Source organism: Puccinia triticina, chromosome 4A, assembly GCF_026914185.1.
Source record: "Puccinia triticina chromosome 4A, complete sequence".
Taxonomy (NCBI): Eukaryota; Fungi; Basidiomycota; class Pucciniomycetes; order Pucciniales; family Pucciniaceae; genus Puccinia; species Puccinia triticina.
This window is the reverse complement of record NC_070561.1, coordinates 4,919,813-4,935,105: the sequence shown is the minus strand read 5'-3', so window position 1 is coordinate 4,935,105 and position 15,293 is coordinate 4,919,813. Positions and strand designations below refer to the sequence as shown.

General features: G+C 47.3%; 1 protein-coding gene across 1 annotated transcript; it reads right to left on the bottom strand.

Moving 5' to 3' along the window:
- Positions 1–7,553: 7,553 nt before the first annotated feature.
- Positions 7,554–8,813, bottom strand: PtA15_4A560 (uncharacterized protein; the record flags this gene model as incomplete). The annotated part of the gene is made up of 3 exons (XM_053168457.1): positions 7,554–7,773; positions 7,978–8,257; positions 8,690–8,813. The coding sequence occupies 3 exons, from the start codon at positions 8,811–8,813 to the stop codon at positions 7,554–7,556; spliced, it is 624 nt and encodes a 207-aa protein (XP_053019664.1).
- Between the last annotated feature and the right edge of the window lie 6,480 nt (positions 8,814–15,293).

Genomic DNA, 15,293 nt, shown 5'->3' with positions numbered 1-15,293 from the left:
CAGAAACCTGAAATGTTCAACCCATTGATGTACTCTTGCAACTATAGGTTTTGGGGATCATCCTCTAGAGAATCATAGCTTGTGTAGTTTGAGGACATCAGATAAGAATAGAGATGACACTTGGGTACCCGGCACCTGCCAGCAGGTACCCAGAAAACCCGCTCAGCACCCTCATGCGGGTGTTCAGTTTTTGGGCAGGAAAAAAACGGGTACCCATCTGGGTACCCACCCATCTTGGTGGGCCAGATAGATCGGAGGGATCTCTTTGTTTGAAGAGGTGGGAGGTGTACATACCACCTTAAGCGGAGCGATCCCTCTTCCCAGAGTTGTGTACACCTCCTCAACCAGAGGAGTCCCTCCGGTCAAAAAGCTTGTGCACCTCTTTGACCGCAGGGATCCCTCCGGTCAAGGAGGTACGTACACCCCTTTGACTGGGATCCTTGGTCAGAGAGGTTTATATACCTCTGTGACCAGAGGGTTCCCTCTGGCTGAGGAGGTGTACACTCAAGGGATCCCGGTCAAAGGTGTGTACATCCTCCTCAACCGGAGGGATCCACCCTGTCAAAGTGGTGTACAACCTCCTTGGCCAGAGGGATCCCTCCAGTCAAAGAGGCATACATTCCTCCTCAGTTAGAGGGATTCCTCTGGTTGAAAAGGTATGTGCACCTCTTTGACTAGAGGTCCGGGACTCCGGGAGGAATCCCCGGGTCAGCGAGTATATTGATTACCGGGAGGATTCCTTCCCAGTCATTGATCTACTTGATGGGTGGGAGGACTCCCTCCTGGTCATCCATATAATTGATGGCTGGGAGGACTCCCTCCCGGTCATTGATATAATCAATGGTCATTGATATAATCAATCACTGGGAGGACTCCCTCCTGGTCATCAATGAGCTTGCTGACTGTGGGAATCCCTCCCGGTCAGCGAGTGTATGTACTGCTGACCGGGAGGGATTTCTCACGTATCAGAGCGGGTACCCACCCCTGCACCCAGTACCCGCTAGCAGGTACCCAGTATACCCGCTGAGCACACGCCTGCGGGTGCCTGGTGCCGGGTGCGGGTGCGGGTGTTGACAATTTACAAAATTTCAGGCGGGTACCCGCACCCGCGGTGGGTACCCGGGTGCAAGAGGCCATCTCTAGATAAGAAGGGGAATCATTAAATTATTTATTGTAAAAAGGTTAAAGAGGGAGCATCCACATGTACTTGTTTCATGACCCATCTGCACACCATTTTGATAAGCATCCACAACACCATAGAATTTCTCTACGCAAAAGTCTTTTTGATTCAATATAATATTAAGAAAACTTTCCGTTTCAATTTTGATATATTGATCCACACAGTATTTTTGAAAAAGACGGCCAGGCCAATCTAATAGAGAGTAGTTTTCATGATGACAAGCCAAACAATATGCATAATAATTCATGGCGGTGGCGAGTGGCATTTCTTCCTTGAGTGCAGGTCTCTATCTAAGTTCCCATTTGAATGTAACAGTACATAATGGAGAGGGTCATATTTTTGAACTAATTCAGAAATCCTTGATAGATTTTCATCATGGTATTTGATGATGACATCCCTTGTCTTTGTTGTTAAAGGATCATTGACTTGAAATTAATTAAAAATTTCAAAAAAGAATGAGTAATCGCTGGAAAGTTCAATAAAATGATGATAAACTTACCTTCAACCCATGTTGCAGCAATTTTGTCACCTGTTGGGAGGTTGTAAAGCCTTTGATCCACATTTTTAGCATTATCAGTGAGCCTTATTGATCTATTTGGAGTTATTTCAGATGCAGCACGTTCAACTGGTGTATGAGAGGATTGTAATGGTGGAATATTGATTGGATTCTTTGAATCAGTCCTGGAAGTATATCTCAACCATGAACCCTTTGGTTTTCAAACTCATTTTCTGTGTCATATATATATAGCTGTAATGTCAGCCTTAGAGTCAACTCAGCTGACCTAAAGTCTGCCTTTTTCTACTTTTTACATATGAATTACTTCATATCTTTTTCATATTAAGAGATATCCTTGTTTTGACTTCATATTCTGTTTCCTCATGCAATTCTAATCCTAGTTACAACTTACCAATTCTTTGTGGCTCTACTCCTTCGCTGAGTTCTTGAGTTATAGCGCGCATGCGCAGTTGTGATGTGTCAGCGCTACCAGGCGCGCCAAACCACATCTACATATGTAAATTACATAAGAAAACTGTGAAAATTTTCGTATTCAGGATTCCCCTTGCCTGAGGAGGATACACAGACTTCAACACACCAGAATCACACCCCAGATAACCCCAGGATCACCACCAAAGAGATTACCACGCTCCCAGTATACCTACCGTCACAGGCACCTAGGATATTGACAGTAAGTAACCTCTTTCACTGAACCTTGTTTATCTCAGAGGTACAACTCTGTGTCTGCTTGATCTGCTCTTCTTCTGCTAGCCTTTGCCTTATCCTTGATCACAGGGCTGCCCCTGCTTAACATCATTCTTTTTCTGTGGTTTTTGCAAGAAACAAACCACATAGGTTTCCCTTTAAAGAACCTTGAATATCCAGAAGGAAGCTAAAAAATTGTGGCTGGATTAAACTTGTCTAATCCAGAAGCCCTCCACGTTTCTTTGGTGAGAGGAGGCTGTAGCACTCTCTAGCTCAGCTTGGCAGCACTCTTCTGAAGAGGTAGCATTGCCAGTGGACGTGCATTCCCACCAGAATAACCTTGAAAATCTGCTTAATCTTGAATCTGCTCAGTTTCTTTCTCTTTCTCTCTTTCTCTCTCATATTTGTATTTTATTTATCCAAAGAAATCCAAATATTCCCCTCTTCTTTCTTGTGTCCTGCTGTCACTATAGAGACTCAGGCTCACAGGTGGTAGCTCAAGTTTGGCTTGTGGCAAAGGGAGGGACTTAGGCCTATTGTGGGGGTTGTGGCGTGTAGGCCACCCACCAAAAAGTGGCAGAAATGCATTCTTTGAATTTTGCAGCCTGTATGGTGTTGCAAGCGCGTCTGGGCACATACCCAACTCCCACTTGGCCAAGTGCTTCCAGGGGTTGGATATGTGCCCAGCGGGGTTGATTGGGCAGAGTTTGGCACACAGCCAAGATCAAGCTCTGGTCATCAGACACCGGCCCTTGTCTCTGCCTCAAAAGGCAAGAACAACGTACCCTTGAGGAGGGGAAACGTTCTCCCTTCTTGACATCACACATCGGACATCAACAAGGGAGCTTTTCCTTCTTGATGGCCGGTCTGTAGGCTGGTCATCGGGGAGGAAAGACTCCCTTCAAAGTGGTCAATACTTGTATTGATCATCAAGAAGGGAGTCTTCCCTTCTCAATGACTGGTTTGTAGACCAACCATTGAGGAGGGAAACTTTTCTCCTTGATGGCAGCGTTTGGCGTGTGTGGCACCCTTTCTTGAAATTGGCCCAGTGGGGCTTTGTGCCAAACCCTGCCCACTTTGCAATATGCCAAGCGGGGTTTGGGAGTGTGCCAGGCGGGCTTGAGGATTGGCCAAGCGGGCTTTAGGGTTGGCCACGCACGCTTGGCCTTTTTTTGGCCAAACTTTGGTGAGTGCCAAGACGGGCTTGCAACACCATATAGTGCTTCAAGCGCGTCTGGGCACATGCCCCAGTCCCGCTTGGCCGAGTGCCACCGGGGGTTTGGGGGGTGCCCAGGGGGCTTGGTTGGGGAGGTTGGGAGGGAGGCAGATCTTGGCACATGCCCAAGTCTTGCTTGGCCGGCCCCAAGCTCTGGGCCGATAAGATCACCAGCAGCCGTGCCGGCAACTACACCTCAAAGACCCACCACACCCATTCAACAACAAAACAAGAAGAGCAACAAGATTCACGGTGAGTGCAGCTTCACTTCTTAATATGATGATTCCATTTTTCTAATACATGAGGTTTTTTCTTCTTCTTGTTGACCACTTTTTTTGTAGATGTCCACCTCTGCTGTGATGAGCTCCAAAGAACTGGAGCTCAAGGCAAACCAGGAACGCTCGAAGGAACTTGTTCAGGAGCTTCAAGGTTTGAACAAAAAGATGGCACAACAGGGAGCAATAAAACGGGTGAAGTCAAAGATTGATGAAAAACAAACATACAAAAACAATTGACTTACCCACAAAGATTGCAAGCCAAATGTGATAGTCAAACCAGAGGTCCAAGAAACATACATTAGAACTTCAACAGAAAGGGTATGAAGATTATGGATGCAATCAATACATTCAACGTCTCATGGCGGCGGATACAACAGATCAAAGCCAAGGATCCCAACCTTGTCAAGACTCATGCCAAGCGACCGAGCAAATTCACCAACAAGGTGAAGACCGAGATCCTCATGCAGCTTGATCAGCAATCATCAACTACACTTCCAGAGCTTGCCAAGTTCCTCAAGGACAAGTTTGATGTCAAAATATTGACTGAGGTAATCAGCAACCTGATCCATGATATGGACATATCATGGAAACAGGCTACCAACATACCGGCGTTGTGGAATCAGACCTACCTTACTCAGCAACGGGCAAATTTTGTGAATTGCCGTTTGCTTGATCTTGGGCGGAAGGTTGTGTACGTCAATGAGGCTGGATTTGATCTTCACTCGGGCCAATCTCATGGATATTCTCCCTCCGGTAGGTGTTTCCTCTTCCTTTCTTTTTTGTTTTCTGGCTGACTTTTGTGTTGAATCAAGGCCAACCTGCTGTCTTGAGTCTTGTACCCAAGGCGAAGCAGGTGCCCTGTTGGAGGAGGGTTTCATCTATCACAAACTCCTCAACGCGGACAACACCAAGGCTAAGGGGGTAGGTGTGGATCAGTTCTGCCTTTTCCTTGGTAGCATTGGTGCCAGGCTTGCACCCAATTCAATTTTAATCATTGATAATGCCCCAATCTATTGAAGAAAACACTTTGACAAGGCCTGACAATCACTCAGCACCTCAAAATCCATTCAGATTGAATTTCTTCCAAAATACTCGCCATTTCTCAATCCAATCAAGTACAGCTTTCACTTGATCAAATCCTACATCCAATTGAAGGAAACACCAAATCAATTGGCTCTAATTACCAAGATCAAGAATGCAATTGACAAAGCAATTACCCCAGAAAAGTCAACCCATTTTTTTTCTCATTGTTGGTGGCTTTACCGCGCATGCGCTGAATACCAGGAAATCACTGGTCCCATCTTAGCCGCCCCTTCTTAAAATAGCTCCCCTCATTTTACTACTATTATTATGTATTAAAAACTGACAAAAAATACCAAATGTATCTAAATAATAACAAGAAAAATATATGTGACTAAGCTAGCAATGAATACTCCTATCACAGCGATTTGAAAAGATATGACAGTGAGGAAGGGGTGCAATGGCCCCTTCACCATGGAATAGTGGAGTGTTGGCGGGCGTGGCACCTTGCTTGGCCTCGGCCCAGCGGGGCTTTGTGCCAAACCCCGCCAACTTGGCGATGTGCCAAGCGGGGCTTGCGGGTGTGCCACGCGCGCTGTGGGTTGGGCCAAGCGGGCTTTGGGTGAGTTCCCAGCGCTCTTGGGCCTTTCACCCCCAATAATTTGCATGTGTCCAGATGGGCTTGATGCACTATGTGTAGTTTCAATGCTGGCCATTCCAGCTACCGGAATCTAGAAGCTCGTCAATGGCGCCAATTTTTAGAGCTGGCCCTCCCCTCACCCAACCAACTGGACAATTTTTGGTAGATTTTTGAAGCAAGTCAAGGCAAGCCAGAAACACCCACATCTCACACGGTGCTTGAGCGCAGGGGTCCGAGCACGGCCAGTTTTGTCTGGCTTCTTCATTGCTTCTTTTTTGTTTGAACAGATCTGCTAAAATTCTGAGTCGACAGAAAGATAGCCGGGATGCCGGAGCATCTATCAATGCCTGGGAACTCATGTGTAGCTTGCAAAACGAGTAAGCTACGGCCTGTGTAAGCTGAACCACACTTTTCCGAGATTCTCTACGCGCCACGACCCCCACTTTAGTCCTAATAAGTCCCTCCCTGCGGTCGGGTTCACTCTGCTCCCCACCAGCCCCTAACTTAACACAAGTCCCCCTGGTGGGAGGCTCGCTGTGGCTGGCCGCGAAGCGGCCCCTCCCGCAGGGAGGGACTTGCATATTATCCCCAACTTCATAGGGGAGCAGAAAGTACCAAATGGCTGTAAGGTTTTTTAACTTTTTAATAGCTCCGCCCTCAGCACCTCCAAAGGTCTGAGCCACAGCTTTCTGACCCTTTGACATCTCCTCTACAATTCTGTCTCCTCAGAATTTTTGTATCACCATCAATGTATTTTTCATAAATTTTTGAAAAATGACTTCTCAAGAAATGGATCTGCACAAGGATTCACAAGGCTGTATTCCTTGTAGATCCTGTGGACCAAAAAATCTGCATGCTTTCTAGGTTGTATGTAAATTGACACATTGTATGTACATAAGCTAAGATCACCACTGTGCTTCCCTCTGGCCAAATGCGGATCCACACATGGATCTTCCAAACTTAAGACATGGTTTGGAATTTTGTTTTGCTGCCTTGACCAGATTCCTGGGCACTTTTGCCACTAGGGAGTGCAGTCTTTGGATTGAGAGGCTGGAACAGGTGTCAAAATTTGCGCATTTATCAAGGCTACAAGACTGTCTATTCAGTTTTCTTTTATTTTTTTTATTACAATTTATAGGGCTGTATTTTTATTTTTTGCACTGAATATCCCTTCTGCTCCTGCCAAAATTGAGGGATAGCGAGTAAGCCTCTCCCACGGAGAGCGCTCCGCGCGGGTCCCCCGGACCTCTGTTCGAGTGGCTTTGTTAAGCTAGCACCAGCCCCGCAGAGGAGGGACTTTGTTAAGTTAGAGCTCGGGGGCGTAATCTTGATTGTCATCCCACCAATTGTTTGGTAAGAAAATGCCAGGACGATGACTCGGAGGGCCGACAATCACTACCAATCAATCTCATCCCGAACCATCGCAAGCCTCCCATCCCTCTCAAAGCTACTACCCTGCCGATAATTGCAAGGTAACCCAGGCCGCTAATGGCTGATCAATCCGCACATGATGTATCCCCGGAATATCTCTATGACATTGCAGCTAGATTGAAAAACCCTTAGCACCCGCCGATTCAGAGCACTGTAGAACATAGGCATGGATGATGGCGAGGTACCTTTTGCTTGAGCCCATCTGCCATGGCATAACTGCTACTGCCCATAATTGTAAGTCCTCCAGTCGCTCAAGCGGCGGGCTCATCCCGTTTTCCTCCTGACTGTTTTCTTTGGCGGGTTCAGTGAACAAGAACAACAACCAATCGGGCAAAAACCAGTCCTCAAAGATGATGGGCGGCGTCCGCAGCAGCGCGGGTCCAGACTTGAACTGAGGCCAACATGGCTCGATGGGCAACAAGGTCAAGAGCATCTACAAACAAGCCAAGGGCAAAGATACGCCTCCAGCCCCCATGTTCACAACAGTAATATTTGTGCGTGACTCCGGGGGTTCTTGTGTGATAGTCATGAATGACCCGCATACCTCCCAAAATGGCAACATGTGAAAGAACCCCGGCAGGAATGACTCAAATGATTTCATGGATTTCATGACCAGCCTCCTCGTGGCCCCGCTTCAAAGCCTGGTTTCGCGCAAATACGCTCGCACTGTGGAACTTCCGGTTGGCATACTTATTGTACGCGAAGCGGTTTTCGAAGCCTGCCGTTGATAGGAACTCGATCAGTAAGGTCATCGGGGCGATCAGCTGCGCCTCGGCGTAGCCCGAGTTATTAGATGAACGCGTCGTTCTGTGAGAACACATCGTCAGCTCATCATCGATGGAAGATTGGTCCAGTCTGATGATAGATCACTTACCCAATCGACCCCGAGCATTTGACGCGCAGTGTACATCCCAATGGCTACAACCATGCTTGGGTGCAGGTGGACTAGGGGGGCCACGGGGGATCTTCTGATGATTGAAGCACGGAGGTTCAAGAGGGTCCTTGACGCACTCGACCATCTTGATGATTCTTTGCTTGCCCTCCTCGCCGTTGGAGGTGTATCTGACAAAGCTGAGGTTCCTGCTGGTCTCGGATACATGTTTTGGCTGGGCAGCCTTGATGCGAATGTTGTTTTGCTTCTCGAGTGCCATCCGAGTGCGGTCGGTGGTTGCCTGAACCTGCTTGGCCGAGCCTCGCTCCATCTCCCAAGCGGAGTCATCCGGATCGACTCGATGGGCAAGTGGGGCTAGTTCGTTTAATTGTGCTTGAACATGTCTGTCGTCCAGATGATCTAGCTTAGCAATCTATGTATAATCAATCTTTCCTTCCCCATCGACAGTCAACGCTGGTGTATTCCCAATTGAGGTCTGGTGATGACTCGTTAGTTCATCAGCTTGATTGTGAGAGACGACGAGGCTGACCCACATTTTTCTTCCGTCCCATTTCCAAGGGATGCTGGGCGATGTGGTACACGGGATAGACACCCCCATCACTGAAACGAATATGTGTTTTTTGTGGATAATTTGTTCATAGAAAAGAATCAGGATGATTAGCAAACTTTTGACTGAGTTGTTCAGGAAGCAACCCAGATAGATCGGAGCTCAACTGGTCAGGTAGCCAAGGTTTCTAGCCTATTCGGGCGCCATACGGTGGGATTTGAATTGTCGGGTTGATGAGCGCTTCAGGGCGGTTGCTGCTCAACTTCGGGTCTGTCATCTTCAACGGTTGGGAGGGTTCGAGCTGGGAGTGCCTGGAGGAGGGTGGCCATCTTGGTTGTTTGGTTTGATGACTTGACTTGCTGGTGCGAGCTGGTCGAGGTTTGCATCAGCTGGGCGGTCCAAAGTCATCTTGGTACTACATAGGTGTGGGCGCTCCGGGTCCCCGGTCCCCCGGCCCCTGAAACAAGGGGATCACGTTCGAGCTTAACAAAGCCTCCCAGCACTGCCAGCATAATTAGCTGGGTTAAGGTTATCCCAGTTAAACTGGGATGAACTCAACCAATTTAAACTTGGTTGATCCCAACTGATGAAATATAAATCCAAGGTACCCCCCTTGGGTTTATATTTCATTGGTCAAGATCAACCCATTTTAAATTGGTTGAGTGCATCCCAGTTAAACTGGGATGACTTCATCCCAGCCAATCATGCTGGCTGCAGTGAGGCAGCCCCGCAGGGTCTCTGTCTCACAGAGAGGCTTAGCTGCAAAAACCTGTATCTGGCCTGAGAGCCCCAGGAATATCAGCCTGTATCAGGCTTTTTTTCACTTTTTCCGTTTTTGTAACTCAACCGTCAGCCCGCTGAGGCTGCCCCTCAGGACTTAAGAAGTGCTTGGGAGTGTGCTTCTTCTGATGCAATTTAGGCCTTGTAGCTGCCAATATAAGGCTTGATCCTTGCGTTTGAAGTTTTCAAACACCGAGAAAAGCGGACCATATTGAGAGAATGTTTTTTTGTAAATACATGTGGCTTTGTATCAAAATCTGTTTCAATCTATTGAAAGGCGGTTGAATACTGCATTCTTGCTTACATCAGCAGGAATGCGTCTCAAAAAGAGGCCCTTTTCAAACTGCTCTCCAGGCCATGAACCAAGTGCTATCAGCCTGTGACTGCCGCCAAATTAAAGAGGGGAAGCAGGCCTTTCTTTGATATCCGGGGCGGGAATCATTTCTTTTGGGAAGTGGGGTTTTTGGGGGCACAAAGTTGGACACCTGCAAAAACTAAGAGCTGTACGCGGGGCTCTCACGCCAGGAATCAGGGATTCCATGCAAGTCCCTCCCTGACGGGAGGTCGCACTTTGTGCGAGGCGCTTCGCGCTGCGCCCCCCGGCAGGCAAGGGACTTGTGCTAAGTTCGGATCACGTTTAGCTTAGCTGGGTCTATGTATGAACAAGCTCAAGCACAACCATCCGCGAGCAACCCAGCCGCACCACACACCCCAAGGCCATGAACACTGACAATTTTATGTGTGTTACTACGGATGCAGCCTTTAAGCGGCTATTTGGTGATCCGTAAGCTGAGCATGTTTTTTTTTTGAATATTTATTTAAAAAAACTAATACATGTTCTTCTGAATTTTTCAAAAAAAAACCCTCACACAGAGATGCTCTTATCTTTCTCCTGAGGTCAATATTACCAGACCTTTGGCTGCACCAGGTAACACAAGTCAACCCTATATACTCCCAGCCTCCCACACCATCCTTGTCACGTTTCACATCAAACAAAAATACTCCAAAACGCCCTATCTCCTCCGCTGTTCAAAACGTGGGGTATGAGCCAACCAAATCTGTTGGTTTTTTTGCCAGAATTCAACTACTACGGTACAACATTCTCTGTGTCACAGACAACAACAAATTGGTGAATGTGGAGATGCAAGTTGCGCCAGAACCGCATTTTCTCAATTGACTGGTCTACCATTTGTCAAGACTGATTGTTGACAAACAAGGCTGGTCTGGCAGTCAAGTTCCTCCCAACCTTTTTCAAGAAAATGTCAAAAACAATCTTGGAGTCAATATCAAGAAGAATCAATGGGAGCGAGCTCAGTCCACGTGGGACTTTAAGCTGACTCCGGTCTATGTGATTGCAATCTGCGACTTCTCCTTTCAACGTCTCCAAGGAGTCCCAACTGAGCTCCAGGATACGTGGATATGCCCGGCCTCCACTTTCTTTGATGGCAGGCAATCTCGGGTATATCCTGAAGCACCTAGGAGTGTGCCAAAGCACACTCCGTTATTAGGAGTGTGCCAAAGCACACTCTGTTATTAGGAGTGTGCCAAAGCACACTCTGTTATTAGGAGTGTGCCAAAGCACACTCTGTTATTAGGAGTGTGCCAAAGCACACTCTGTTATTAGGAGTGTGCCAAAGCACACTCTGTTATTAGGAGTGTGCCAAAGCACACTCTGTTATTAGGAGTGTGCCAAAGCACACTCTGTTATTAGGAGTGTGCCAAAGCACACTCTGTTATTAGGAGTGTGCCAAAGCACACTCTGTTATTAGGAGTGTGCCAAAGCACACTCTGTTATTAGGAGTGTGCCAAAGCACACTCTGTTATTAGGAGTGTGCCAAAGCACACTCTGTTATTAGGAGTGTGCCAAAGCACACTCTGTTATTAGGAGTGTGCCAAAGCACACTCTGTTATTAGGAGTGTGCCAAAGCACACTCTGTTATTAGGAGTGTGCCAAAGCACACTCTGTTATTAGGAGTGTGCCAAAGCACACTCTGTTATTAGGAGTGTGCCAAAGCACACTCTGTTATTAGGAGTGTGCCAAAGCACACTCTGTTATTAGGAGTGTGCCAAAGCACACTCTGTTATTAGGAGTGTGCCAAAGCACACTCTGTTATTAGGAGTGTGCCAAAGCACACTCTGTTATTAGGAGTGTGCCAAAGCACACTCTGTTATTAGGAGTGTGCCAAAGCACACTCCATTATTAGGAGTGTGCCAAAGCACACTCCGTTATTAGGAGTGTGCCAAAGCACACTCCATTATTAGGAGTGTGCCAAAGCACACTCCGTTATTAGGAGTGTGCCAAAGCACACTCCCTTATTAGGAGTGTGCCAAAGCACACTACGTTGTTAGGAGTGTGCCAAAGCACACTCCCTTATTAGGAGTGTGCCAAAGCACACTCCCTTATTAGGAGTGTGCCAAAGCACACTCCCTTATTAGGAGTGTGCCAAAGCACACTCCCTTATTAGGAGTGTGCCAAAGCACACTCCCTTATTAGGAGTGTGCCAAAGCACACTCCCTTATTAGGAGTGTGCCAAAGCACACTCCCTTATTAGGAGTGTGCCAAAGCACACTCCCTTATTAGGAGTGTGCCAAAGCACACTCCCTTATTAGGAGTGTGCCAAAGCACACTCCCTTATTAGGAGTGTGCCAAAGCACACTCCCTTATTAGGAGTGTGCCAAAGCACACTCCCTTATTAGGAGTGTGCCAAAGCACACTCCGTTATCAGGCAATCCACATTTGGTTATCCCTAGAGCGGCCAAAGCCCGGGTACTGTTGGCAGCTCCCTGACTGGTCTAAGGTAGAAGAAAGGCAATTGGAACCATTATTAGCTGAGTTCCTGCCTCCCTCAGATGATTCACTCTTGGATGCGGATTCCCAGGCCAAACAGCTGACTGCATCCCTCAAGATTGTTCAGGAGAAACTTGGATGCAAGGTTTGGTTGGATCAAGCCAAGGCAAAGCCTTGGTGGTGCAGCAAGACTCTTGACCTGGTGGTTTGTACTCGTAATCAAGCCAGGCGGTGGATGCTACTAGCTAGGTCTCCTGAAACTTGTGAATGTTATTGGCAATGGAATGATTATTTTCTCTCTTTGGTTGTAACACTCAAACAGCGAAGTTTGAGAAGGTTGCTACAGGATCCCTTGGAAGGCGACTTGTACCGAGTCCTGCGCTCCACTACCAATTCAGCAGGAGGAGAGGTGCTAACACTCCGCGGCCCGGGTGGTTCTATTGTCCACAATAAGGACAAACAAGCTGAGCTTCTCTTCAGAGGGACTTCAGTCGCTAATGTACCTATTGACTTGGAAGACGCTCATTTTAATCTCTTGGATTGTTTTTTCAGCTACCCTCCGGTGACGGTTGCAGAAATCCATTCGGCAATCCAGTGAATCAGACCAAAGAAGCCGCTGGGCATAGACGGCATTGCTAATGAACTTCTTAAGTCTCTCTCCGACTACATTGCTGGAAACCTAACAAGCCTGTATAACAATATACTAATGAAGAGCAAATTTCCAACAATCTGGAAGGTTGCTGTAACAGCTATCATCAGGAAGCATGGCAAGCCTGATCACACCAATCCCTTGGCGTATTGACTGATTGCTCTGCTCAGCACCATGGGGAAGCTATTTGAGCCAATCGTGGCCAGGCGGATCACTGCATGGGCGGAGGAGTCGGGAGTCCTGGTGGAAGGGCATTTTGGCGGTAGGAAAGGCTTGGGGACAGAGGACGCTCTGTTTGCAATCAAGCACTGGGTTAAATCCAAGTGGCAAGAGGGTAAAGTGGTGGCTGGGCTTTTTCTGGACGTGAAGTCCGCCTATCCCTTGGTGCACCCAAAGAGGCTCGTCCATTATCTTTTCCAAATGAAATGCCCTACGCATACCTGGTACTGATCATTGCAGACTTTTTGAAAGACAGGTAGACCACCATAAGACTTGATGACTTCACGTTGGAGGCGTTCCCTATCCAGATTGGCTTACCACAGGGTTCCCCTTTATCAGTGATACTCTACATATTATACAATAATTCTTTGCTAAATCAATGTTTTTCCACTTCCCTGGACACAGTGTCAATTGGCTATGTTGACAATTTCGTGCATTTGGTAGCGGTGCAGATAGCGGCAGCAACTATGGAGAGGCTTGCCAAGGATGGTCTTTGCTCTCTCCAATGGGGTGAAACCCACAGAGCAATCTTTGACCAGGCCAAGGCACAGTTCTTGTGGTTGACCAAAGGTAAACCACCCAAGGGGGTGTTTTTTTTTGGTGCTCAAAGACTACCATCAATGTCCGAAGTCAAATGGCTTGGAGTGTGGCTGGACAGGAAGATGCTCTTCAACAGGAATTTTAAGGCTTTAGAGGAGAAAGCTCACAGAACAATGAATCAGCTAAGGATTTTTGGAAATACTAGATGGGGTTCCAGGGAGGTGGACCGTGTGAGGCTGATAAAAACTGTTCTTTTCCCAGGTTGACCTATGGAGCGGCGCTGTGGGCCACGGGTCTGAACAGAGGGAAGGTAGCTGCCCTGGCTACCAAAGTGGACAGAATGGCGGCCATACTCACGTTGGGGACTTTTTGCTCAACGTTGAACACTTTCATCCAATTGAGATCCACAGCTCCAGGTTTCCAACAGGAGGCTATAAGGACTAGCTTCTTCTTTTATAGGAAATTGATCACAGTCAAAGCTAACAACACGGTCCAAACGTTCATCCTATCAAGCGGGCCGATTCCACTGCTAGATTTGCTGATTTGGCGCGAAATGGCTTGGCGGCGGACTTGGTGGATCAGGCGATGGCCAAGGATCCAGAGACCATCTTTCTCTCTTTCGAGTTTGGGAGAACCCCATCAAGGGGGCTGGAATACTTGAATCTTGGGTTGTCAAAAGACAAGGCAATATCCTCTGTTAAGTCTTTAGTTTTGTCTCTTGCTTTGGATCCGGGGACATTGTTGGTTTTCAGTGATGGGTCGTTTCACCCAGAGAAAGGAGGGGCGGGAGCGGCGGTCTGCATTGAGGCCAATAGCTTTAGCACGTACTCACTAGGGAGTAAGGCAATTGTCTCAAACCATGAGAGTGGGACAGGGGGGGTCTTGGCGGCTCTTGGGCTGGCCAAGAAACTTTTTGTGGCTTCAAGACACCAACACCTTACAACAATGTACTAGGTTAAGTTTGTACTCTTGGCTACCGCACACCCTAACACTGTTTATGCAAATTGATCATGCTCTATCTGAGCTCCCTGAAGGATTGAAAATATCATTTGTTTGGTGCCCGGGCCACAGAGACATTGTGGGCAATGAATTAGCGGATCATTTGGCTAAGGAAGCGCTGGAGTCCCCCTCCTTGCCATCCCTTAGTGTTGGAAGCAATTTTAAGAAGGTCCAGTGACTGACGTTGGCAGTCCCCTCTCCAACAAAAGCCATCCCTTCAAAATTACCTATTGCTTTTAGCTCGTTGATAAATCAACTTGCATCAGGTCATAGCGCGCTGAAAGGATTTTTATTTTGTATTAACAGAATTTTTGATCCTCTATGTCCCAATTGCGGGGCTAGGGAGACGGTCCTTCACTTCATGAACTTTTGTCAACACACAAGAAAGCATTGGACGGAATTGCGGCGACGACTACGAAGATCAAAACTTCACTTCAAAGCTGACCGGTTCGACTTAGTCCTCAAGAATCGGAAAGCGGAAGACGCAGTGGCCCAATTCCTGCTTGAAACTAATCAATTCTCTGATCACTGGAATTCTTAAATCTTTGTGACTTTTCTTTTTCCTTTTCTTTTATGTCTTGTGTCTCTTAAATCTTGTTTTCAATCTCTCAACCCTAATTTTTTCGTCTCGCTAGCGGTCTCACGTAGTTGTGTTTGAAGATTGTTTGTGTCTCGTCACTTTCACAAAGATGTTACTCATAGTATGCAATGCCATAGGCCAAAATTCACTTAAAAAAAAAAGGGCCCGATGGGCGTCAGAGTGGGGAGCCCAATCCGAGAATCCGACCAGATATTCCGGGTATTTACCGGATATCACGTGACCGCTACCGGATATTCCGCGCGGGAAATCCAACAATGTTTGAAGTGATTATCGGCCGACTCCAGCAAACCAACCAGAGCTTCTCCTTCGGTC